This window comes from Haliotis rubra, unplaced genomic scaffold, assembly GCF_003918875.1.
Source record: "Haliotis rubra isolate DU_JTF1 unplaced genomic scaffold, ASM391887v1 Scf714, whole genome shotgun sequence".
Classification (NCBI taxonomy): Eukaryota; Metazoa; Mollusca; class Gastropoda; order Lepetellida; family Haliotidae; genus Haliotis; species Haliotis rubra.
In genome coordinates, this window is record NW_025767429.1 from 517,616 (window position 1) to 545,292 (window position 27,677).

At 39.8% G+C, this 27,677-nt stretch overlaps 1 protein-coding gene across 1 annotated transcript; it reads left to right on the plus strand.

Moving 5' to 3' along the window:
- The first annotated feature begins 4,461 nt into the window (after window positions 1-4,461).
- On the plus strand, window positions 4,462-10,675 carry LOC124259219 (cholinesterase 1-like). The gene is made up of 4 exons (XM_046693327.1): window positions 4,462-4,592; window positions 6,892-8,388; window positions 8,929-9,092; window positions 10,554-10,675. Exons 2-4 carry the CDS (start codon window positions 6,893-6,895, stop codon window positions 10,589-10,591), a joined length of 1,698 nt encoding a protein of 565 aa, XP_046549283.1. The 5' UTR covers window positions 4,462-4,592; window position 6,892; the 3' UTR covers window positions 10,592-10,675.
- The last annotated feature ends 17,002 nt before the right edge of the window (window positions 10,676-27,677 follow it).

Sequence of the window (27,677 nt, forward strand, 5' to 3'; positions counted from 1 at the left end):
ATTATGATTACGAGTATATTATCATAGAATTCTGGTACATCATTATGTGGCCCGTATATAACAATAACTGTGTATGTAATTTCATCTTTGAGGACTTGAAAGGTACATAATTACCATCCTCATCAAATTTGGAAATCAGGACTTTGAAGTTAAAATTATTATTGAAAAGGACAGCAGATCCTCGGGCATTGGAGGTGTAAGTACTTATATACATTCACTATGACCCCACTGTTGTTTTATCAAGTTAACTTGCTCAGATGTAAAGTGCACATCTTGTAAACAGTTGTTTTCTTTTTTAGGAAATTAAAGCCTTTTTTCATTTAGAGCCATCACCTAAACCTCTGCAGTTGCATGATAATACCCTTAGCTTTTCCATTTCATATCAAAAGAAATACCAGTTAATCTTGAGAAGTACATGACAGTTTGTCTAATAGTTGTTATAGAAAGCGATGAAGAGCATCTATGGGGTTTTTTCTTTTCAAAATGACGTTACAAATTGCGTTACGGTAGTGACGCAATTTCATGAAATGTCTGATAAAAAGGGTCAAATAGGGAAAAAATCGCGTTAAGCTTGCTTAATTTATGTTTTGTATATTCAGAATACTATGAATGTAATCAACAGCATTTCAAAGTAGAACAATAAATATGAAATCATGAAATATGCACGAATTTTGAAAATGACTCATATATATGAATATACATTCTATAAGATAAATTACAGTCTTGGTGTAACACAGCTGTTTCCAAATGGTGATATAAACAATAACAGTGCGATGTGCGTTAAATCACACTCAGTGGCATATGCGTTAACGGTGTCTACCTTGGACGTCAAGTCAAGTCAAGTTTATCCGTATTTTAGGCCACATGATGATAAAAACAATAACAGTGCGGGGTGCGTTAAATCACACCCAGTGGCATATGCGTTAACGGTGTCTACACTGGACATCAAGTCAAGTCGAGTTTATTCCGTATTTTAGGCAAAATGGTGATATAAACAATAACAGTGCGGTGTGCGTTAAATCACACTCAGTGGCATATGCGTTAACGGTGTCTGCACCGGACGTCAAGTCAAGTCAAGTTTATTCCGTATTTTAGGCCACATGGTCCATAGTACAATTGTATTGTAAGGTATACAATCGTTGTCACATGACCAAAATTATATTAAATTAAGAAGATCTTGAGCTAAATACTTTTAGCAAATACATAGATGTTAAACGTAGTATATTTACAAGAGGTTTGTTTAATATTTGTTGTAATGTTAATCTAGCTTTATAATACATTTTGATGGACAAGAAGTATTCATTACGGAGAAGAAAATATCTATTACAGATAGGGAAAACATGGTATTCATTTTCTACAACATTCATATCACAGTACACACAAATAAATTCAAAATCAGAATTATCATCGACTTTCTTTTTACGTTGTTGATTAACTCTGAAATCATGAAGAGATATACGAGATTTACACATCTAACGAAGTTTCTATTATCAAGTTTATGGACATATGTTTCACATTGGAATAAGTTCTTTATACTAGAATAGTGTGACAAATATGATGATGATTCAATACTTTGCTGCCAGAATTGAATGTACATATCAATCAAACGTCTTCTGAATGTAGTTATAAAAGAGTGACATCACTAACATTTTGCATCATCCATGCTTAGCAAAAAGCACTGGTACATAACATCTCACGAACGTGCGAAACCAAGAAATCTTTTGAAGAAGCTTATTTGTACTTTTTCTATAACTTCGCGGTACAGTTTCAAGATTTATGATATTATAAGTCCATTTTTCATGCATGGAAAGTATGCCTCCATTTCCGAATACAATGATTTTTTATTTATCATTGTTTACACTCAGTCCCCATTTCGAACAATACTCAAATAAGACATCTAATTGCCTTTGTAGGCCAACAGTGGAAAACGAGAATAAAACAACATCATCTGCAAATAACAACAACATTAAGTCGCCAATACTCTGGTTAACAAATATACCATAATTGCAGGCTATAAATTTCATGTACAAGTTCATTGACAAAGAATATAAATAATACAGGGCTCAAAATACAACCTTGTTTAACTCCAACTGATGTACTGAAAAAGTTGTCTTATAATTACCAACTTTAACAGCTGCTTTTACGGAGGAAGTACATGTTTTTTTAAGACATTATAGATTTTACCATGACATCCATTTTTTCAAGGAGATATAACAATTTTCTTCTGTCAACGAGGTCAAGGGCCTTTTTAAATTTATAAATCCACAGTAAAATCTACCTTTGTGCTTACTCAGATATTTTGTACATATGGCCTGTAAAGTAAATACTTGGTCTACAGTGGAATACCCTGGGCGAAACCCAGCTTGAGATTCAGTGATTAGTTCATTTCATTAATATCTAACCAGATTCTTAAACGCGTTTTCTATAATTGATGTAAAAATCATACCACAGCAGTTCAAGTAAGATATGCCTCTGTTGTTGTTTGGGTTATTTCGTGACCCTAATTTAAATAACGGGAATATCATACCAATGTTCCAGCCACTATCCAAGACTTTATTAAACAATAAGAGTAGAAAATGTAAGAAATATAAACTACTGAGCTTTAGAAATTGGGTGGTATACCGTCGACACCAGTGGCTTTACCTGGTTAGTAGTCCTGAATGCTGTCAAGTAACCCTTTTTCTGTGATTACACTATTCAAAATGTCGTTAGTAAGATCTATTTGGAGATTATCACATAATTCACAGGTAAGTTTATCGACAAAACTATACACTTCTTCACGAAACAGTTATTTTCGGAATTTTTCTTTGAGTTGTGTAGAGAAATGTAGGGAAATCATACACCTGGTGTGATATTACTCATTCCTTTATCTGATAACAATCGACGTTTCACAGTTCTCCAGAAAACTTTACAATCACCTTGTGAGGCGGCATTTGAAGTCTCAACTGCAAGTGTTTTATTATATGGTCTCTCTTCAACTTGCGGCAACTTTTAAAGTTTGCTTTTGCTTGCAAATAATTTGTTACGTAATTTTGGCAATGATACTTTCTAAGTTTAGTGAGATATTTATGTTTATCGGCTTTCAGAAAGTTACACTCACCGTCAAACCATGGTGGTTGACTTGTTTGAGTGGCATTTTAGAAGTTGAGACGTACAATATGGAACAAGTTTTTATGTATAACAACTTCTTTATTTCGAAACGTCCAACTCACGAAATAAAGAAGTTGTTATCCATAAAAACTTGTTCCATATTACATGGTGGTAGGTTATTACTTCTTTCTTTATAGTCGTTTGCATTATAGCCCACATTAGAGCAGAATAGTTGGAAAATATCTGTTTGAAACAGCGACATTGATATCAACGTCTAGGAATGAAACAAACTCCTCCATAAATGAATCGAGATTATTATCAGAAACCATTGCCTCAAAGTGTTCATAGCTAGCATCAGTCATTCTAAAGCGAGGGATTCGTACCATCGGTATGTCATTACGGGCATTTTCACATTGCTGGGTAGGTAAGATATTAGTAGAGGTACATACAAGTGGTAAACGATCTGCCTCGTCAGCCCTGGGGTGAAATGTCACGATTCACCTAAGAAAAAAGGCCCACGTCCGATGTGCATGCATCACTGGTTAGCAAGAATAGATATGGTCAGCGTTCGAAATTAAAGTCGATCCTGAGGTCCGAAGCCGACTGAAAACCACTCGGACCCACGGCATTTGGTTTCTGCAGGTCCTTATGGCCGACAACATTTTCATCCTCAATAAATAAGGGTATTATTTCCATATTAAAATATTGGGTCTACGTATTCTGATCAGGACCCACAACTTTTTATGGTTCTGGGTCCTTAGGTCCTGCAGCTTTTCAGGTTTAAGGGCAAACACCGGATATGATATATGTGAATATGCATAGTAATCGGGACCATTTTGCATTTGGCGAATGTTTTCTGTTTCTGTCAATCATGTACCAGCGTTTTTGTGTTTCATACATTTACTTTCTTTTGCCCGGTAGTTTAATACGTAAAATGTATATGAATAGACAAAGTTCGAGGATGTACTCGAGAAGTAATGTAAAACAGGAACAGATATGATACATGTGAATATGCATACTAATTAGATAAAAAAACGAGTTCTGTTCTTTGGAAAATTCTGTCACTCGATCCCGGTTCTGTTAGATAAAAAACAGTATGGCCTCAACACAGCTGTTTCCAAATGGTGATATAAACAATAACAGTGCAATCAATGTACGTTATGTAATTGACCCCTTATGAGTGGCACACGTGACAGTGGCATGAGCGTGAACAATGTGTGTGTGAGACATCACTGGTTTAACAGCGCGTCTATATGTACACACGTAGTGTTGAATTTCAAACCATCAAAGCACGTGATTGCCTGCAATTAAGTAAATAGTGGATGACAATGGGGTTACTACAGTTCATATTGTATCACCGAGGACGGAGGCTGCATATGCCTGGTCGTTCAAATATCTACGCAACACGGAGGTCTTCACGTTGTTGCCAAGCAAGTGTCCGTGGTTTACGAAAGCGTGTACACATATTGTGTCCAGAACACTCTTGAAGAGTCAGGAACAAGGTAAGTGTGTGATATAAGTGACAATCTGCTGTTCCATATGAGTTAATGAGTGAGTTTAGTTTTACGCCGCTTCTAGCAATATTCCAGCAATATCACTGCGGGGCGCACCAACAATGGGCTTCACACATTGCACCCATGAGGGGAATCGAATCCGGGTCTTCGGCGTGACGAGCGAACGCTTTAACCACTAGACTACCCCACCGCCTCTGTTCCATATGAAGAATACAAAGCACAGCAGTGATGTTATTGTAGACAATAACATTTTATGAATTGCATAATGTCTATTGTGTTCATGCCACTGTTATCTAATATGTAAATATGTTCGCAATGTACCATGTTCACACAGCAGTGATGTTGTTGTAGACAATAACATTTTATGAATTGCCTAATGTCTGTTGTGTTCATGCCACTGTTATCTAATATGTAAATATGTTCGCAATGTACCCTGTTCACACAGCAGTGAGTGGGTACCTGGTAGGATCAGATGGAGATCTGATGGTGAACCTACTTGCAGCTCACAGGTAGTCATGGTTATGTACTCCAGGCTTAAAGTTCTTAAAAGGCGTTTAGAAGTTGGATGACCAAATGTTTCAGGGCTAATTCCTGCCCCTTCATCAGGTGAATGCTGAGGCAGTGCATAGAGTGAATATATATATATATATATATATATATATATATATATATATATATATATACCACACACACACACACACACACGCACGCGTACACACACACACACATACACATACACATGTTTATACAACGCAAGGTGGGAGAGAATGTACAAAGGGGACAATATATTTACAAATTAGTCATTTAGATAGGATTAATGTACAAAGATAACAGCATAATATGAAACCAGTTAGATGGTATTCTTGTACAAAGATAACAATGAAATAATGAAGCCAATGAGATTATCGGTATTACAATGTAAGGAGAAGCCGATGATTACATCACAATGGAGAACACACTGGCAAGGTAAATGCCTTGGTCCCGGTTAATGGCTTCCATTTTTCTGTGGATCTCGATGCTTTCTTGCAGTTCCCTCTTTTTCCAGTGGTTGATGTTGGTGTGTAGAATCTGGGTTTGTTGCCAGGAAATATGGTGGTCGGGAGTTTTGATGAGGTATTCCGAAAGGGCAGATTTCATGTCAGATTTTTTTTCTACAAAGGTCTAATGTTCTTTTATCCTGGTGGTGATGTCTCTCCTATACAGACAGAGAGACATACATACATACATACATACATACATACATACATACATACATACATACATACATACATACATACATACATACATACATACATACATACATACATACATACATACATACATACATACATACATACATACATACATACATACATACATACATACATACATACATACATACATACATACATACATACATACATACATACATACATACATACATACATACATACATACATACATACATACATACATACATACATACATACATACATACATACATACATACATACATACATACATACATACATACATACATACATACATACATACATCATTGTTACATGCTTATATGTTATTTACATGAAATGTTCCAATATATTTCAGGCGGGTCATCAATGTAGAACGTATACTGTAACAATCAGTAACATTTTGACAGGATTCCCTGTTGGCGCTTCTCTTTAGCGCCACGTCACGCCATACACTGATAGGCTATTTGCTATCGTAGCAATGAACATCATGTTGTGCAACCTTAAGTGTAGATATCCACTGGGTAAAGAAACATGATCTGCGCAGAATGCTGGTGCTGCAGTGTGAGATGACTGAGACTCGCACCCTTGCATGTATACAACAGACAATCAAGTGACTGAGCAAATCAGTGTGTCAACTTTGACACCACTTTTAACAAGACAAATATTATCGATAACATCTTCATTATTTGTTGAATGAAAGAAAGAACTAGCCCAGAAACGTCCTGAGAAACAAATCAGAAAGGTTTTATCCAAAATGTCTGTTCCAAGCTGGATTCGTCCACGCTGTCCCAGAAGCTTCCAGTTTACCCTTAACACCTGTATATAGTAACAAGAACATCACTGCCCCAAACTGAATCTTAACAGAAACAAGGTAATGCAATTGCAACATTGATTTACACTGAATTAGACAAACGTAACAATATTAAACTTGTACAGTCTAGGTTATTAACTCACATATCCCGTGTAAAGAATAAGTGAGCACCCGGCAATATAAATCTGAAAGTCATCCAGAAACAAATGAAAAGCTGACGTGTGAAATCGTTTTGTTCTTTCAGAATGTGGACAAGAATGACAGTGGCGCTTTTGGCCTTGGTGGCAGGGTTACATATCTTATTGACGGTGTTACATGTTGCTAATACACAGAAAGTGTCAACTCTGAATGGCCCCCTTCTTGGACAACGTCTGTCAGTGTTTGACAAGTCCGTTGACGTATTCTATGGAATCCCATATGCCAAGCCACCTGTAGGTGATCTACGCTTCAAGCACCCTCAGCCTTCAGGGTCATGGGGACCGGAAGTTAGGGATGCACAAAAACAGACACCATCCTGCTTCCAACTTGAAGACGCTGTTAGTACTGATGAGAAACACAAACAGATACCCAATGATTACAGTGAAGACTGCCTTCATCTTTCAGTGTGGGCGCCATCAGACAATGGTGGCAATCTGGCAGTGATGGTCTGGATCTATGGTGGAGCTTTTTATAGTGGATCTACACGAGTACCACTATATGAAGGAAAATTCCTTGCAGCAGAAAATGACGTCATCGTTGTTTCAATGAATTACAGATTGGGGCCATTAGGGTTCAGCTATCTGGGCCCAGATACCATCCCTGGCAACATGGGCTTGATGGATCAAAGATTAGCCTTACAGTGGGTGAAAGACAATATTGTCAACTTTGGTGGAGATCCAACACGCGTGACCTTATTTGGAGAAAGTGCTGGTGCTGCATGCGTGAGTCATCACCTGGCGTCACCATTGTCACGTGACTTGTTTGACAGAGCAATCACACAGAGTGGGACTCTGATTTGCCCATGGGCTTACACTTTTCCCAACACAGCAAAACAGAGACTGGAGAGATTTGCTGATCTCCTTAAATGTCCTTCATCTTCAACTGATACAGAGATATATGAGTGCTTGAAGACAGCAGATGCACAAACTATGGCAGACGCTCAGGCAGGTTTGTTGACTGAAGGACCTGCATTCAATCCAGTTGTGGATGGGTACTTCCTCCCCGATGACCCCAAAACTCTTCTGTCCAGTGGTTCCATCAAGCAAACCAGTGTCCTGCACGGCTTCATGAGAAACGAAATGACACTTAGCTCCGCAATGACGTTGAAGAAGATGAGAAAAGTATCTACATTGCCGGAAACATGGATTTTAAGTCGCACAGAATATACAAGACTTCTTAGTATGGATACTGGGCATGATGAGAGAATCGACGAACCACTTCGTCTCTTTTTTGAGAGTCAGCAAACCCCCCTGAAAGAAAAAGACTATTTTGATGTCGTGACTCGCATTACTTCAGATAGGGATTTCAAGTGTCCTCATCATGAGTTTGACAGATTGCACTCTCCTGCCAACCCTACCTATGTGTACAGTTTTAATCACCGACTGTCAGTTAGTCCGTTTCCACAGTGGATAGGTGCAACCCATTCGTACGAGCTTGACTTTGTGTTTGGTTGGGTTCTGGAAAAGTCTCTGGGATGTACAGAGGAGGAGATGGAACTCAGCAGGACCATCATGACATACTGGACCAACTTTGCCAAGTCGGGGTGAGTGAGTGATGGAGTGAAATTGATATATTGAGCCACAGAATCCACACAGGTTAGTAGTTTTGGAACAGATGAGTGAGTGAGTGGACGATCCCTCACTCGGTCTTATGTTGTCCAAGTATAAGTGCATTATCAATTTCTTGTCAGATCAAATGTATTCTCAGAATATCATGTTCTCATTGAGACCTGTTAATCCTGAAAATACATGTTTAGCATTGCTGCCTATAATGATGTAGGGGTGTAAGCCAAGTGATGATAGTGTCGGTCCTATTCCACTCATGAACAATGTCTAAACCCCTATTCTGTAGATCCCAGCCGTTTCTGAATGTGTCGACAAAACTCACTCACTCACTCATTTTAAATGATACCAACCATATCGGACAGTTTACAGATGAGTGAGTGAGTGAGTGAGTGAGAGATCCCTCATATTGTTCACTTATATTTACATGTTCAAACAATTTCACCTAAGATAAAAATTGATTCCCATTTCCAAACAGATCAATCTGTATTGTATTCTTGATCTTTCATATCTTTATACAGCGACCCTAACACTCCTGTCCCCGTCAAGGTGACCTGGCCAGCCTCTGACAACACTGATCTCTCCTACATGGCCCTTGACGTGGGCAGCAAATTAGCAGCAGGACACGGGGTAGTCAATCACGAATGTGTCTTCATCAACAAGCTTGTACCCATGATTATAAATGGTAATATCTATGGTGCCATGGACACAATGCTGTTACACATAATTAAATGGTTTCTATTCTGCATTCAAGGTCAAGTCTCTCTTAAACATATTCATTCCTTTTATGATCATTTCAATATTTGTGGGAGCGGTGGGTAGCCTATTGGTTAAAGCGTTGGCTCGTCACGCCGAAGGCCCGGGTTCGATTCCCCACATGGGCACAATGTGTTAAGCCCATTTCTGGTGTCCCCCGCCGTGATATTGCTGGAAAATTGCTAAAAGCGACGTAAAACTAAACTCAGTCAGTCAGTCAATATTTGTAAAACACATATTATTCCAACGACCAACAATACCCGAAGAGAATCATTGAAAGCAAATACGTTTGGGAAATAGGACCATAAATTCATGATGCATTTTTGCATCTATGAGGTCTCATGGATTTGACCCATAAGGAACAGATCGAAATGTCGGCATGGGAAAATTGATATGAGGTGGTGGTGTTGGAATTGGGTTTAACGTCGTGCTTGAGAATATTTCGCTCATATGACGACGTGCATGCGTGTGTATGTGTATGTGCGGCTGCTTGTACTAGCCCAGACTGAAGCTGGTTTTATAGTGCTAGCCCACTGAGAAACCACGCCGCAGTGAAGCATGAATACCCCACTCAGACACATTATACTGACCCCGAGCCGACCAGTTCTTGTTGTACCCATTAATGCCGAGCGCCAGGCAGGGACCAACAAGTACCATATTTTAACGTCTTTTGGTATGACGCGGTCGGGGATCGAACCCGCGACCTTCGCTCTCCGGGTGGACGCTCTAACCACTACATCACGGAGGCGGTCGAAATTCATATGAAAGAACGCCGATAATTGCTGTGACATGACAACTACATCATCAACCATATCAGCTTGTTTGACCAGCCATATATATTGACGTCAACCAAAGAGTGAGTGAGTGAGTTTAGTTTTACGCCGCACTCAGCAATATTCAAGCTATATGGCGGCGGTCTGTAAATAAACTAGTCTGGACCAGACAATCCAGTGATCAACAGCATGAGCATCGATCTGAACCGTTGGGAACGCCAACCAAAGAACATGTGTACTGTGGAAGACTTCAAATATTGCAAGTTGCGTTCAGGAGTTCTCCCAGATTAGTATTTTTGCTTGTCGCCATCGTATCCTGCTCCCTGGTTTCATAAAGCTATGAATGTCTGGAACCCACATCACACCGGGACGACTGAACATTAGTTCATACATTCATACATGGTACTTTCATACCAATAAGTCCTAATACGTCCATACCTGTATGTTTCTGTTAATACGTTCAAATCGACATATTCACACAGAAACGAATATCGCCATACTGATTGGTTGATACATACATATAGATCCATATTTGTTAGTTGTGCTGTGCTGTCGTGTATCTCCTGAAGTGTAGTGTGGGAATTAATCAAGTAATGAATCATTCTGTTGTGTTTCAGACCCACCGGGCGGGCAGGAGTATTGCATAAAAGGATGACCGGACAGCATCTTAATAATCTGACACCGAGTAAAATATATGTATCATTAAAACTGACAATTATTAAAGTTGCTTTGAACTGTTTAACGTTTTAACTCTCTAGCATTGTAGTAGCGAAGCAAAGTCGAACACACAGACACACTCACTCGCACGCACGCACAAACGCACTCACTCACTCACTTGCTCGGGGAGGTGGGATAGCCTAGTGGTTAAGGCATTTGCTCGACACACCGCAGACCCGGGTTCGATTCCCCACATGGGCACAATGTGTTAAGCCCATTTCTGGTGTCCCCCGCCGTGATATTGCTGGAATATTGCTAAAAGCGGCGTAAAACTAAACCTCACTCACTCACTCACTTCTAAAAAATCCTGGATCCGACCCTGATATGGAGTGTTTAAATGCGTGACCCTTTTAAATGCGTGAATTTTACATGCATTTTATTAACGTCTCAATACATCAACTAAGAACAAATATCACTAGCGGTTAGTTACGAGGTCAAGTTGTCGGAGTAACCTCCCCTTCTATTTTACAGTGCAACTGGCTTTCGCCGATTTATTGAAATCTCAAGTAAACGATGGTCATGATGGTGAGAACTAAGAACAGCATTAATTTCTTATCAGGTAATCAGGTAATCCCCGGACACCTGCACTTTACGGGTCCCCGGAAGTTTATGCTACAGACATGCGCAGAAGCCATATTTAGATCGAAGCGAGCACTAACGCTGACGCCATTTTTTGTTTACTCCAGCGAATAACAACATCGCTGTTTTTGCCTTGTTTTGGACCATTAAATAACCCTTTGATACTAATCGATAATCTTCTCTAGCCCTTCGTTCCTCAACAATGTTTCAGGGTTTGTATAATTTTCTGGGTTTGTCAGTTGCAGCGTTTTAATTGCAATATTTTAAGAAGATGCTGACATAAAAATACCCCAGTGATGTAATATAAAAATACCCCAGTAATGAAATATTTTAGCCCTCAGATGCTTCATGTGCATACACGGCGGATAAAAGTAAGAAATGTAACAAAAGGATCATCAGAACAACGTAAATATTTCTTCCTCACAATGTACTCCACAAACTAACTATCATATAATCCTTTCGTAGTTCCATACCTGGGCAGGGACGCTTTCGCCGCTCTCCACGTACTCTCAATGTTATTAGTGCACGCACCATTCTCTGCATTCACAAATTCCTTACTATGATTCACTGTCACATGCTCGTATCCCATCTCATTCAGCCTAGCATACGCCTTCCAACAATCAGAATGAATTATCGATCCCGGTCGCACCCACTTTCTCAGCACACTCAAAAGGGTATCTGCATCACGCTTCTCCACAACTTCCAAAAACATCCTGTTACATTCTTTCTCGAGACCCCCAAACACCCACACACCATCCACTCGCCTTCCTCGGTCAAATTTTCGCTTCCCAAACTTACTCTCGTCAATCTCCACTTCAATCCCTGGCCCACCTATCATCTCATTCTCCTCTTCCATCACAAACAAACACACATCTCTGCAATGATTAAACCAGTCAACCAAAGTGATCAGACCCCAGAAAGCAACTGCCATCTCACAAAATTCTCTCTCACTTGATAAACCCAATAAAACGTCAATTTCATAATTTCACTGACGGACAAATGAGACTTAAAAAAACTAGAATCACGCCTTGCTACAATTTTATAATTCCATTTTTTATTTGAGCAACGCCACACATAACCCTCACTCCGACTCGAATCCTTTCGCTTTCCTATACTCCCACTGTCACACTTCACACACTTCCCACTGAAATTTCCAATCAAACCAAACGCTTCCAACCAATCCATCAACTTTCTCTCATCTCTACACAACTCATACAAATCGCCATACACCATTCTCCTTACAGCCATAGCTAAGCAAATCAAATAAACAAGATTGAAATCAAGCGACAAGCAAAATACAACTCACCAACCGTGCGCGTTAAAGTTGTGGCAGTCGTAGTAACCCACTACCTTATTTGGAACATTCGACACGTGCGTCCACAATTGACCAATCAGAAAAAGGAACGTCATCGGGATTTCCCCTTGATTACTAACGATTGGATTGATGTTTTGGAGCATTACTAAAATTCGTCTTTAGACGAAGTTTTAAATTAAACTTTTGCCAGTAAACACGAACATGACCTCTAATTTCGTCTAAAATGTCTCCTAACGGAGATCAGCCCGCTGTCGCGTGCTTCTCTATATATAAAACGCGCTAAACAAAGCGCGAGCTATATAGAATACACTTCTACTTCCGGGTGCGTGGACCCGTAAAGTGCAGGTGTCCCCTAGGTTTTTATCCTTTTTGGGAGAATGAGACCTCATTCTCTTCTCTGACCAACTCGGACCAAGTCCAAGTCCAAGCCCAAGCCCAGTTGACGCCAGTTTGCTAGTTATCAGACAAGCAAGATCTATTTTCTGAATGGTCTATTTTATGTTTCTTAGCTTTTTCTTCATTTCTGGGGTACGGTGAAATCACCGAGAAGCAGTATTGAAAACGGTACAGACACACATGTGTTTTTCATCTGTTTTCTACACTTGACTGCTTTTATTATGCCCCGATTTCAAAATGCCCCAGCAAATATGGTCAAAATGCCCCAGTTTTTGGTCAAATTGCCCCAGGGGGTAGACAAAATGCCCCAATTTATTTTAAATGATTAATTATATGCCATAAATGCATAGTTTTGTCAACTTTGATTTTTAACTAACATTCTTATTCACATCAACATTGGCAGATTGCATTTAATATTTATAAAGTTGTTTGTTGTAGGAGGTTGACTAAAATATTTCACAATGTGTTTATGTCGAACATCAGAAAAACATTCACAGATATACAAAATATGCCGCCCATCTTAAGCAACATTAATACCTTTTGATTTACAAAATAAACAAAATATTTCATTAGAAGTAATATTTTCAGATCTCCCAGTCTCTATTGCTAAATTAAAATTTCCACATCTGAATTTTGAAAGGTATATCTCAAATTTAAACAAATTTTACAATTTAAGAATTTTTCTATATCTAATAGGGTTCCATACTGACAATAATAAATAGTTTTATGTGAATTTTCAGTGAAAGAAAACCATATTACCAGGATTGTTTTAAATTATCAGTTAGTCTTCGTTTAAACAGAAACATAAAATACCAATATCATGACTGGCCCATACATAGCCAAAACCATAAGTAAAAAAAGTATATTTTTAACATTTGTTGCCCAAGTTACACGATTAACATCAACTAATGACTTTTCCTAACAGTGTTTTTGGACTCTATTTGGGGGTAAGTACAATAAATGACACCAACACTTGATAAGTTTAGTCGTATATACAATTTGTAAAGGGAGTCTACCACATTCTCCAAGTACCACATTACTATAAGTAGATTTACCAACTTTTACAAAATACTTTTCTTAGAAAGTTATTAACAGAAAATAATGTCTTATTGGCCTGAGAAACAAGACATGTCCTAAATATTTATCAAAAGATACAGATTTCATAATTTCTTTGAGGCCCGTCATTTCTAAAAACAAGAATCTTAGTATTTTTAAGTTTAACAAGAACATTAATCTCTTTCTGTAATTGGCTACATGTGTCAGACAAACATCATCAACAAATATAAATGAACATATATTATTTAAATCTGATGAAACTGTTACACCTGAACCACCCCCCAGTTCCTTTACAATACATAACTTGTTAATGGATAACTTCTTTGAGTGGCATGTTTAGAAGTTGGAAAATCAGATAAGGACAAAACTTTATGGATGAACAACTTCTTTATTCGGATGATGCGACGTTTGATACAGATTCTTGTATCGTTGTCAAGCGAGTATCGAAACGTCGCATCATCAGAATAAAGAAGTTGTTCATCCATAAAGTTTTGTCCTTATTTGTTATTGGAAATAATAAATAATTGTGGGCTTAAAACACAACCCTGATGGGTTCCAATATTACAAGAAAAATATTTAGACAAACCTTTTTACAAGAATATTTATGAATTACCCCCTTTGGGGGGGGGGGGGGGATATATGATCAATTGTAGAATAATTAGCTCGAAAACCTGCTTGGGACTCACTAATAATTTCATTGATATGACATCATTTCTGAAAGCCTTGGCTATATTTAAGAGATGTTAACCTACTTGCATCAGGTGCAACCTGAGATAAAAACCTAGATGCAACCAGCCAAATTCCAGTTGCACTGCTTTGATTGCAATATGCAATGAAAAACTTTGCTGTTGAATTATTTAGATGTTTTATTCAGAAGTTTACCCACTCAAAAATTGACTTGCACCTTGTGCAAGTTAGACTTATAACTGGTTGCACTTTGTAATATTGGGCTGCACCAGTGCAAAAACAAAGCACTAAATCGAGCCCTGGAGAAAATTTCATGTTGTGTAATTACTACAGTAAGTAAGGCCACACTTTTTATATCAATTGGTTTACAAATTTCTTACAGCAATATCCCTGTCGGTAGGTGGTTAAAAAGAAGAAGTCTATTTCAGATTTTTTTCCCTGCTATAAATGTTAAATCAGTGATTTTATTTGTTTCTTTATTTAAATTTTTGTTTTGCAACGATGCTAAATTCATAACAGAAAGTCGATTTCAATAAAGTAGATTTTAAAATTATTTATTTGGATTTTATTTATTGGTGATAATTAAAAAATGGAAATATTAAACATTTCTTACGGTTGGCGGATTCGTAAACCAAGAAATATAAAAAGTTTGGCCAAATGAAACATTTTGCACGGTTGAGTGCAACAGAGACATATCACAATTAGAATAAGAGGCAACAACATTTATAACATCTGTTTGATCGATACTAAGTAAGGTCTGGATAAACAGCGATTCAACCAGTGTTGACAAGAAATGTGAAACTGTCTAACGCGCCAGGCCAGTTGTCGTCCTTGGTCGACTAGATCGACGTCTGTCATCAACGTCGTGACTGTAACCTGCTAATTGCTGACTGGGAAGAGTAAAGAGCTTGTGCTACAATACTCTGTCTTGTTCCAACTTCCAACACTGAAAACAATAGCAGAACAACTTTCAGTCTAGTTTTACCTCCGAAATGAACAGCAACACACTGACACGATTCACTGTAAACTTACACCGACCCCGAAATTTTGCACGAAATCCAAAACACGTTTGGACTTCAATAATCATTTGCTAAATTCATGTATCGTCACACAACGAGGTTTCCTAAATACTGTCGCCCCGAAATGGAATATTCCTTTCTTTCGAAACAGTACACATAAATCAGGGACAACCGAGTTCATGTGAATAAGGTTATTGAGCGGAGCTGTACCTCGACTTCAGGTGGAGAATCTGCAAGTTATTGAGCAAGGCCGTCCGCCTGATTACAGTATGTGTAGACTAGACTCGGGGGGACTTTGGCCACGCAGTCAGTAGTGTTTGGAGGGGGATAGAATGACATGATTTTAACCAAGTTATCAAGCCAGGCAGAGACTTTCTTTCTGGGTTTTTTTACAACAAACATATGGGTCCAGGGGAATTTCCTCGCCTACCAGCTCGGGTTACACTGCTACAAAGAGACGTACATCAGACCGTGTTACCATCAAGAGAAGCATTAAGAAGATAGAATATTATACTGTTCCTCACTCCGTCGCATTGACTCACTCACTCTAAAACTATTCAGTTCTCAAGTGAACAGACGTTCTGGACTCACCTATATCTGAGATTTTGCAAGTCACACTGACCACGTCATAGCACTGGTTTAACAGCGCGTCTATGTGTACACACGAAGTGCAGTGTCCAGTGTCAGAATAAAGGTGAGTGCGTGATGAAAAATGATGAAATTTCTTATTTTCCATCAAAAAACATTGACGTATATGATTGTCCGAATGACTAGCGGTGTTATCATACCTTCATGAAAAATACTTTAAATTCAATGGTCAATGACGCTTTATCTAGTGTCCGTGCCACCCCTCCGAGGAGGATGACAACTGGGAAAAAATATTACCCCTGCCACGGTAACCGCCAAACTCTCCGCCGAGAAGCCGTATCGCTAAGAATCGTATGACGTCATAATATGACGCATGTAGTGCACACAGTTCGAAAACCGTTCAATTAACTGTTTTTGAGTTCACTATGTACACACTTATTTTACCGACTTTTACTGCTGTATTTGAACTATCTTATACATTGCATCGTTTACACATTTGACATAAACATAAGTAACCATTTATTTAGCAGTTTTAAGCTTGTCTGAATATGTCTCACTGATTTTAAAAATCCAGTCGAGAGGCAGACGCCATTTAGTTTACATGTCATATAGTCGGTAGCGAGCTTATCGATCTTCAAAAATAACAAAGTGATATTTTGTACATTTAACATGGCGGTAAGGTAAATACGTTGTAAACTTCCCCCTCGGGTAATACGGTCTGATGTACGCCTTTTTGGAGCAGTGTTGTCTCTTGCCTACCGGCTCGGGTGACACTGCTACAGGTTACACGCCACCAAATGTTTTCCCATTGACTTCTATAGTAACCTTCTATTTTTTTTTAAAATATCCAGGCTATCAACAGCCATTCCATGTACACATGGGTACACTCTGGTCTTTAAACTACCATAAAACAAACTATCAGGCCAACTTGTCCGGCTCGTTTTGCGAGCACATGAAGCGGAACACATCAACCCCAGTTCCGCACCAAATGTCACCTACTGGAAAATATCTGTACACACAATAAGCATAAGTGATGGTGATAAAAATGACAGCACTAAATACTTAAAATTGTGGTTAGCTTTAATTACTGGTTGGATGTGCTTTTAAAAAACATAAACATCTTACACTATTTCATCCAATCACAGCTGTCACATGTCTCTGTCTCTCTTCACTTGTTTACATACGGCTCTCGCTACGGAGCATGTGATACTGATTTAGTATAGTGGAACCTACAGAAAGGCGTACATCAGACCGTATTACTCTCAAGAGAAGCATGCAACTTATATTGTTACTCTAACAGTCTATCTTTGAGGATTCAGGATGCATATACCTACATACAAATCGACCTATGCCCTAATTCTCCAGACGGTCGTAGCCCTGCAAATTATTAAATTGATTGTAGCCAATGTGTTCAGAATGGGCTGAAGAAGTTCGCAGGGCTACGAACGTTTCGAGAATAGTTAGCCTGTATATTAACTGCTCTTACCCGGAGACCCTCATCTTGTTTACAAACGATTATTCCTGTTAAAGTGGCAGTTACACCTTCAGGGATCTATTTGAATTTATTGTGTTGTTTGAGTTCATGTCAACGTTACTCAATGTATAAACACGTTCAGATGTGCCTCTGTTCATTCAGCAATACATGGGTACCAGTACGGAATAGATTGTGATGTGACTATAAACCAAGTTCAATATTCCCTAAAATGGAAATTTATGGCAGTTTAATCCACTGACGGGGTCATAAAATTTACCAACCGTTTGACAATCTTGACCGCTGAGTCTCTTTTACATACAATGAAGTCATGTCTACCACGTCACCATACTTAGCAAACTGTTTATCTATGTATGTCGTTCCAAGCCAGCAATTAGACAAGATTTCTTATCATCAACACCCGATTTACCACAATCAAGTAGGACAAGCACCTTATAATTGGGCACCTGTAAATTCAGATAATGCACAAATAGATATATGTGCCCATATGCATATCTGTGTCAGCTATCCAGCTGCTCATCGATGCGTTCTCGAGTCTTACCAAGAAGTTCTTTGATCAAAGTTTGGACGTTTGAGGCCTCATAAGAGCTCCAACAGGCTGGAGACAGATGCATGAATTTAGTGATGTGATGTCATGTGTACTATGTCACTTAACCTTCCAAATTGTATGTCTATGTACTTCCTTCTCCGTCAGCACCTTGTTACATAGCTTCAGTGTAATTACAATTCCAGTACGATATACAATGGCAGAGGTAACAACAAAGTCCGTGATAAATAATATTCCCACATCAGCAACAGTGCTCACGCTTTCAAAATAGACGCTTCCTGATTAATCAGGGTAGAAAGATGATGTGCACAGAATGCGAGACATTGCTCAAACTTTCAAAATATCCGGGGTGAAAAGATGATGTTCACAGAACGCTGGACACCACTGTCCTCAAGTGACAATCTGAACATTGTTTTCCTGCATCACACAGCCATATCACACGAACCATCTTGGTTATTAGTGTCACATTTCCTGTGTAAAGAAACTGTGATTAACTAGGAACATGAATTGAAAAGGATGAAAGGTTTAACTGTAAATCGTATCTTAAAATTCGATATGTTCTTTCAGAATGTGGACAGGAATGAGACTTGCATTGGCGACGCTTGTGACGTTGCTGGTGCTGCCTACTGTGAAAACACGGAAAGTGTCAACTTTAAATGGCCCACTTCTAGGACAACGTCTGTCAGTGTTGGGCAAGTCCCATATGCCAAGCCATATGCCAAGGTGATCTCCGCTTCAAATACCCACAGCCTTCAGAGTCATCGGGACCGGAAGTTAGAGATGCACAAAACCCGACGCCATCTTGCTTCCGACCGAAAAATGCTCATGGCAGTGATGAAAGTTACAAACAGATGCCCGATGATTACAGTGAAGACTGCCTTCATCTTACAGTGTGGGCGCCATCAGAAAATGCTGGCAATCTGGCAGTGATGGTCTGGATCTACAAGACTGCCACTATATGAAGGAAAATTCACTGCAGCAGAGAATGACGTCATCGTTGTTTCAATGAATTACAGATTGGGGCCATAAGGGTTCAGCTACCTTGGTCCAGATACCATCCCTGGAAACATGGGCTTGATGGATCAACGACTGGCCTTACAGTGGGTGAAAGACAATATTGCCAAATTTGGTGGAGATCCAACCCGAGTGACCCTATTGGAGAAAGTGCTGGTGCTGCATGCGTGAGTCATCACCTGGCATCACCATTGTCACGTGACTTGTTTGACAGAGCAATCACACAGAGTGGGACCCTCCTCTGCCCGTGGGCTTACACTTTTCCCAACACAGCAAAACAGAAACTGAAGAGATTTGCCAATCTCCTTGAATGCCCTTCATCTTCAACTGATACAGAGATATATGAGTGCTTGAAGACAGCAGATGCACAAACTATGGCAGACCTTCAGCTAGGTTTGTTCGATGAAGGACTTGCATTTGTTCCAGTTGTGGATGGGAACTTCCTCCCCGATGACCCCAAAACTCTTCTGTCCACTGGCTCCATCAAGCAGACCAGTGTATTGCATGGTTTTACAAAGAACGAGATGACTCTGTTTTCTGCACTGACATTGAAGCAGATGAGAAAAGTATCGGAAACATTGATTTTAAGTCGCACAGAATATGAAAGTCTTAAGTTTAGCATTGGAAATGCGGACGGAATCGAAGAACCTCTTCGCCTCTTTTATGAAAGTCAGAAAGCCCCCCTGAAAGAAAAAGACTATTTTGATGTCGTGACTCGAGCGAGTACGGATAAGGCAATGAAGTGTCCTCATCATGAGTTTGACAGATTGTACTCTCCTGCCAACCCTACCTACGTGTACAGTTTTAATCACCGACTGTCAGTTAGTCCGTTTCCACAGTGGATAGGAGCAGCCCACTGGTACGAGCTTGACTTTGTGTTTGGTTGGGTCCTGGAAAAGTCTCTGGGATGTACAGAGGAGGAGATGGAACTCAGCAGAACCATCATGACGTACTGGACCAACTTTGCCAAGTCAGGGTGAGTGAGTGAGTGGTACATATGACTTATTGAGTCAATGGTCGCAATTTTTGGCATTTTTATGTACATATTTTGTGGCCCTCAAACTTTTAAGACCCCTTAATTCTGGAAGAACAGCACAAAACACAAATGAAACAACTTCTATCATTTTCATGTGTACAATGTCCAGAAACCATTTATGTTGTCCACTGGCGTTTTTCAAAATGTGTCATAAACCTATTTTACCCTCTCCAGTTAACATGATACCAAACCCGTGGAGATCCGGTTTAGAATTGGCCTTCAGCAACTCATGTTTGTCGTAAGAGGAGACTAACGGGATCGGTTGGTCAGGCACGATGACAAGGTTGAAAATTGTCATTGTATACCACTGCATAGCTCCATGTTCATGCTATTGATCACTGGATTATCTGGTCCAGGTTCGATTATTTACAAATCGCCACCATATATAGCTGGAATATTGCTGAGTGTGGTGTTAAAAAACAAATTAACCAAACAAGCAATTAAACAAAACATCCTAGAACTCTTTTATTTACAGGAACCCGAACACTCCTGTCCCCGTCAAGGTGAACTGGCCAGCCTCTGACAACACTGATCTCTCCTACATGGCCCTTGACGTGGGCAGCAAATTAGCAGCAGGACACGGGGTGGTCCACCACGAATGTGTCTTCATCAACAGGATTCTACCCTTGATTTCTAAAGGTAATATTTATGATGGAACATCGGTTGCTGCTACATATAGTCGAATGGTTTCTGAAGTGAATTTTGACACATTATCGAATAGTTTCTGAAGTGATTATGATACTTGTGTATACCAATACGTCCATACTGCTCCACGGATACCGATTGATTCGTGCCAACATGTTCATGCCCATATGTTAATGCTGATACCATCATGTTGATATGTTCGTAATGTTACGTTTATTCCAATACGTTCATGCGGACATGTTCATGCCCATATGTGTAGTCATCTCAGTTTTGAGCCTTGTTTCATGAAAGAGCTTTGCGCCCACCTCACTCAACTTTTCACTAGTACCATCGCTGGAAGACGTATGAGTTAATACAAAAGGCACCTTTGTTTGTAACCAGATGGCAACATCCCCTCCCCATGTCACGCCTGGTTTATCGTTGTGGATATTACACTTGACTGTAGCAAGACAAATAATGAGTCCATTTGATGCTTTTCAGATCCCCCTGAAGGGCAGGAGTACTGCACAAGAGAATGAAAGGACAGCATCACAATAATCAGACCTTGAGGAACATACAGTCGAGCATCGTTGTGTCGAACTCTAGATATAATTTCATGGTGCCAACAAACAAAATTACCCTTTTAACTTGATATTCACCTTCTTTTCATAGGCAAGTATCCCTCTGAACTGAGGTTGTTTCCACGCATTTACACACGGTGCGGCATGAATCAAAGGGATGCGGTAGTGTAAACTAATTAGGGCTAATTGAGTTGAAGGTGTCACTTGTTTGTTATTTAATTAGGATTAATTAGGAAGGAATTAATTGGCAAGTACTCACTGATACGACTAAACACTACTGATAACGGATTATAGTTTCGAATCAAAACATACTGAGAAATCCACTGAGGGTTTTGTGTAATCGCAGTTGAGAATGTCGGGTGCGTTCACAAGATTTGTGGAATCGAGATATGGAGGGCGACTGTTACAAGGACTTGTCATGTATCGAGTGGTTATCTACTATCGCTTTCAAGCCACAACCAAATGCCCATCAGTCTAAAGTTTCAGATCCAACTTTTGTATCATTCAATATGGACACTGTAACATGAGCTGTACCGTGTTGACCGTAACATTGCGATCCAAGTGAGTAAAAATGTATATACAAATATATATACAGAAAATCTACATTGTGTTGTCTTTCTTTCATATTGATAGGTGATGATATGCCCTGGTCGGATGTTTCGAAGTTCGGATAACTCGATATTTTTTCTTGGTCCCGTGAATATCGAGACAACGGTGCTCGACTGTATACAGCGGGTGGCCATATTATTACGTACAAACATGGCGGACCGATTGTTTACACGGGAATTCAAAGTGTCATAACTCGTCAAATATAAACAGACTTACCTCAATATTTTGTGATGTGTCCCTTGTTCCTTATTATTTTCAACATCCGCCTTGGAATCGATGAATAAACATTTCTGTTGAAATCGAGGGGAATATTTTCCCAGATGTCCCACACTACGTGTTCCAAGTCTGCAGCCAACTGAATGTTTCTTCGGCGTCCCTGAAGTTTATTTTCCAGGTAGAGCCAACAGTTCTCAATAATATTTGCGTCTGGACTCTGTGCAGGCCATAACATTTCAGTAAAGTCATTTTATCGCTTGTAATCCTGAACGACATGGGCCCGATGTACAGGGGCGTTGTCATCTTGGAAGATGTACCGGTTTCCCGGGAACTGTCTGGCTATAACGGGCCAAAACATATCATCGAGGATTTCTGTGTATTTCTGAGCATTTATGTTGCCATTAACAACACAAATGGCACCAACACCATGCCAGGTGATACAAGCCCACACCATCAAACTGACGCGTGGCTGTCGTCACGGACAAAGACATTGCGGGAGGAATTCTTCACCGGGCTGTCTCCAAACAAAAACGCGATTGTTTTCCCCAATGATAATTTTACACTCGTCAGAGGAGGTCACTCGAGTCCAGTAATTATTCACTTTACGATTTCTGACATTATAGTCACGAATGCGGAGTTTTTTATAACAACACGTCTATGAAATTTATTTTCATATAATCGTCTCCTTACAGTCCTCACCGATACACGTGTAGCCCTATTGTTGTTCAAATTCTCAGTTATTCACCAAAAGGTGAAATCTTATTGTGTCTGACCAACCTCAAAAGTTGTCGATTGTCCCGAGGAGTCAGTTCCCTCATACGGCCTGTTCTGAACGCATTCTAGACTGATCCACGTCGATTAAACCGCTTTACCACCGAATATACGCTGCTTCGGGGCATTCCAAAGAATTTTGCAATGTTAGAACATTTTCCGCCACTTTGAAACTTTTTTACAATTAATTTCTTAAGTGACTCCGACAAATCAGCCGATTTCCCCATTGCTACCGGAAATAACCAGAATATGTAGCAGACTACAAGTGGATTAAAAATAGAGTCACGTGACAGACACGTGACATCATGGTCGATCATATGACAAGATATTACGAGTGTATGTCGTTTTGAGTAGCAGTATTTTAATTATTGAAGCCTCACGATATCAACGCCGTTACAATACTGCTGTATGTCATGAGGCTTTAAACAAGTGGGGAAGTCACAGACATAGAATGCCACTCTGCATGGATGTTGTGACATCTTTTACTGCTAAGTCATCCGTGTCTACAGGCACTACCTCTACCACTCCCAAACATACCTCCCAAGGACGCCATGGAATAAATAGTCCGACTGTATTTTATTATTCCTCACGGCTCCACGTCAGGACGTCAATTTGTACCCGTGCCTACGTTATATACTCAGAAAAGTCAACATGTCAATCAACTGCTCTGAAAGTCACTTGGTACAATGTGTTAACAACTCTGGTAGTCAACTCATCACCTTTACCACACCCCATATCCTATCAATATATCAATAATCTAACTATAGTTGGTTATTCCTCACAGTTTCATGTCAGGAACCCGATACTCAGGGAAGTCAAGTGTCTGCTCGGACAAGTCACTTGGTACATGTGTTATCCAGCAAGTCAACTACCGTAGACATATATATACTCAGAGAAGTCAACTGGTACATGCGTGTAAACTATCTGCTCGGACAAGTCACTTGGTACCTGTGTTATCCAGCAACTCAACTACCGTAGACATTATATACTCAGAGACAGTCAACTGGTATGTAAACTATCTGCTCGGACAAGTCACTTGGTACATGTGTTATCCAGCAAGTCAACTACCGTAGACATTATATACTCAGAGAAGTCAACTGGTGTGTAAACTATCTGCTCGGACAAGTCACTTGGTACATGTGTTATCCAGCAAGTCAACTACCGTAGACATTATATACTCAGAGAAGTCAACTGGTGTGTAAACTATCTGCTCGGACAAGTCACTTGGTACATGTGTTATCCAGCAAGTCAACTACCGTAGACATTATATACTCAGAGAAGTCAACTGGTGTGTGAACTATCTGCTCGGACAAGTCACTTGGTACATGTGTTATCCAGCAAGTCAACTACCGTAGACATTATATACTCAGAGAAGTCAACTGGTATGTAAACTATCTGCTCGGACAAGGACAAGTCACTTGGTACAGAGAAGTGTGTTATCCAGCAACTTGTCAACTACCGTAGACATTATATACTCAGAGAAGTCAACTGGTATGTAAACTATCTGCTCGGACAAGTCACTTGGTACAGCAAGTCAACTACCGTGTTATCCAGCAAGTCAACTACCGTAGACATTATATACTCAGAGAAGTCAACTGGTATGTAAACTATCTGCTCGGACAAGTCACTTGGTACATGTGTTATCAAGCAAGTCAACTACCGTAGACATTATATATTTACAAGACTTGGTACTTGTTATACTATAGACATTATATACAACTGGCATAAACCATTTACTCAGACAAGTCAACAATGGTACATGCGGTACAGCCACAGATTAATCGGGTGGGTACATGTTCACTGTGTTCGCCTTCATGGATATATGAACTGGCATACCCAATACCTACGCTCACTGATCATCTGGTATATTTGTATCTAGTCAGACAGGTCAACTAGTATAAACGCTGTCTTAATGGACTAGTGAACAGCTACATACCTTACTGTGAAACCAACTACATCATACATTATTCACTGGCACAAATCAATCGGTACATGTGTAATCTATTCTGGCAAGTCAACACATCGCCTCCGACAGTAGAGCCTGCTACTACAACATCCACAATATCAGCAAAGTCCGCCACTACCTCGATACTGACACCTGTAAACTCCTAATGGACTGTCTTGTCACGTGTATACTCGACTACTGTAAGTCACGATATGCCAACCTCTCCACTAGATCACTCCAGAAACTAATAAAGAATCCACAATTCTGCTGCCAGATGCATTACCCAAACTCCCCGTCATGACCATATCACACCAGTGCTACAGTCTCTACGCTGGCTCCCCATCTCTGCAAGAATTACCTTCAAAATCCTCATTCTGACTCATGACTGCCTCTACAACGATAACTTTCCCGACTGTCTCAAACATCTCGTCTCCGTGTATGTACCTCAGCGAAGTCTCCGATCCTCCTCTGGCTCTCTCCTCACCCAACACAGATCTCCAAACCAACTGTCTGATTAAAGGTCACATGCAACGTAAAACACAACTTTGCAGATTCTGATACCTTTCGGTATGGACTTACCGGAAACAAATCGTCAAAATGCAAATTCAACTTATAAAGTTGAAAAATAACGCGATGAAAAAACCGCGCGAAATCGGAGTTCAAACGTTTCACTAATTTTCCCCAGACTTTTCGGGGAAAAAAACGGGGTTTCAACAGCTGGGCTGCGCTCATAGCACGTGCGCAGTGAAATAGGTTCGCGCAGCTTGGAAGCGGGTTGTCCGGTGAATACTCGGTGAAGGCTTTGGTGTGAGCTATTTTTCTAATGTTTTGTTGATATCTCACAGGCGCGAGCTTTTTATATGTTATGACAGTAAATTAACTGTTTATATAATTTCATTTGTCTATTTCACCACGTTCTTCTTACCGAGTCACTTTCTCAGTTCGATGCTTAAAGCAATGTCATTATTTAGCGTTGACAGAATTTCTAACTGTGATATAGATATGTCGTTGTCACAGACAAAACTCAATGTCTTGTTTATTGACACCTGTGTGTCTGCCTGCCTGTCTGCTAATGACAATATTCAATACACAGCTGCTATCACTGACCACATGCAATTTGAACTTAACACCAATCAGGCTATACACCATAAACAAAATGCATTGATTTATGGCCCGAGTTCGGTCTCTGTCACATTATGTAATTACACAGACAGGCAGGTGTGATACTTGAACACATGACATGTTATGATGTCTGTTGATTGCAAAATGTTATACACAAAAATGAGCATGTATTTACAAAACCCAACATCTCTATATATACACACACAATGAGCCGTGAGGGCATCTGCAAATGAACCAGCCGTTACACTTGAGTGCACACCCACCCGCTCTGACTGGGTTCGGTATCCCGGCTGCTTCGTTTCTTGGGAAGTAAACCCAAGTACACAATATTGCACTTTTGATTTGCGATTGTACGCTTATAATTTTGTTTATATGTTTTCATAACCAGCAATGTATATTATATGTCATGAATAAGTGATAATTGTGTTTTAATTATGTTTTACTGATCAGCCACCAATCACAATCACGCATATATACCCATCAATAACGGCATAGAATAAACACAAGGTCAGCATTCTGTTCTTCCCTGTTGCATGTTAAGTCTATTCTAGCATATCAATGGATATGTAATTTCCACTGAATCGTATGCCAGTTGCGTAGATTGATGCTCATGCCGTTGATCACTGGATTGCCTGGTCCAGAAAGGTCCATTGGGTCGTAGTACTCTTTAGTACCTTCAAGAACTCTAAATATAGCGCACGTCTATATACAGTCAATGTCAGTCTAACCGCTGACTCTCTGCTCTGCAGTGCTATACCCTTGGAACATTGTTACACAATGGCCATCACTGCCACTCAACACCATCAAGCCAAAGCTTCAGGTCCCTTTCTACAACTAGCATATGGACCGAAAGGGAACTCCAAGTGATGTAATCCAAAATATGAACAACAATAGTTGGCCATAGCATAATATTCAATACAAATAAGGTATGTTCAATAAACAGGTGTCACAGATATTGATAGTTTATATCATTAATAAGATCAGTAGCTTAAACAGTGTAAGATGTGGTCAAAGCGTCCTGCTGTTCATCAGGACATTTCGCATGAAAAGTCAAAATAATTAATATTACGTGAATCAGCCTCTATTCTCAAGGCAATCCCTGATTCGACGGTGTACTCATCACCAAACGTCCAGTGTTAACTTGGTTCAAGCCATCCAAATTCTTCCTGCATGGCAGCGCCATGTTCGTTAAGAATGGCCGTCGGTTGATTTCCAAGACATGGATAGAGTGCTGATCATTGTAAGGTGGTTATGCTCTCCTGGAGGTACTCCGTAACAATACGAGCGATTTGCGCTCTTTTGTTGTCATCCTGAAGCATAAACTTACGCTTTTTGTAATAATATATGTCACGCAAACCAGGTGATCTTATCAGATAACACCCGTTTAGCAGCATGTCTGTGTGTACACCCTACAGCAGTGTTCAGAG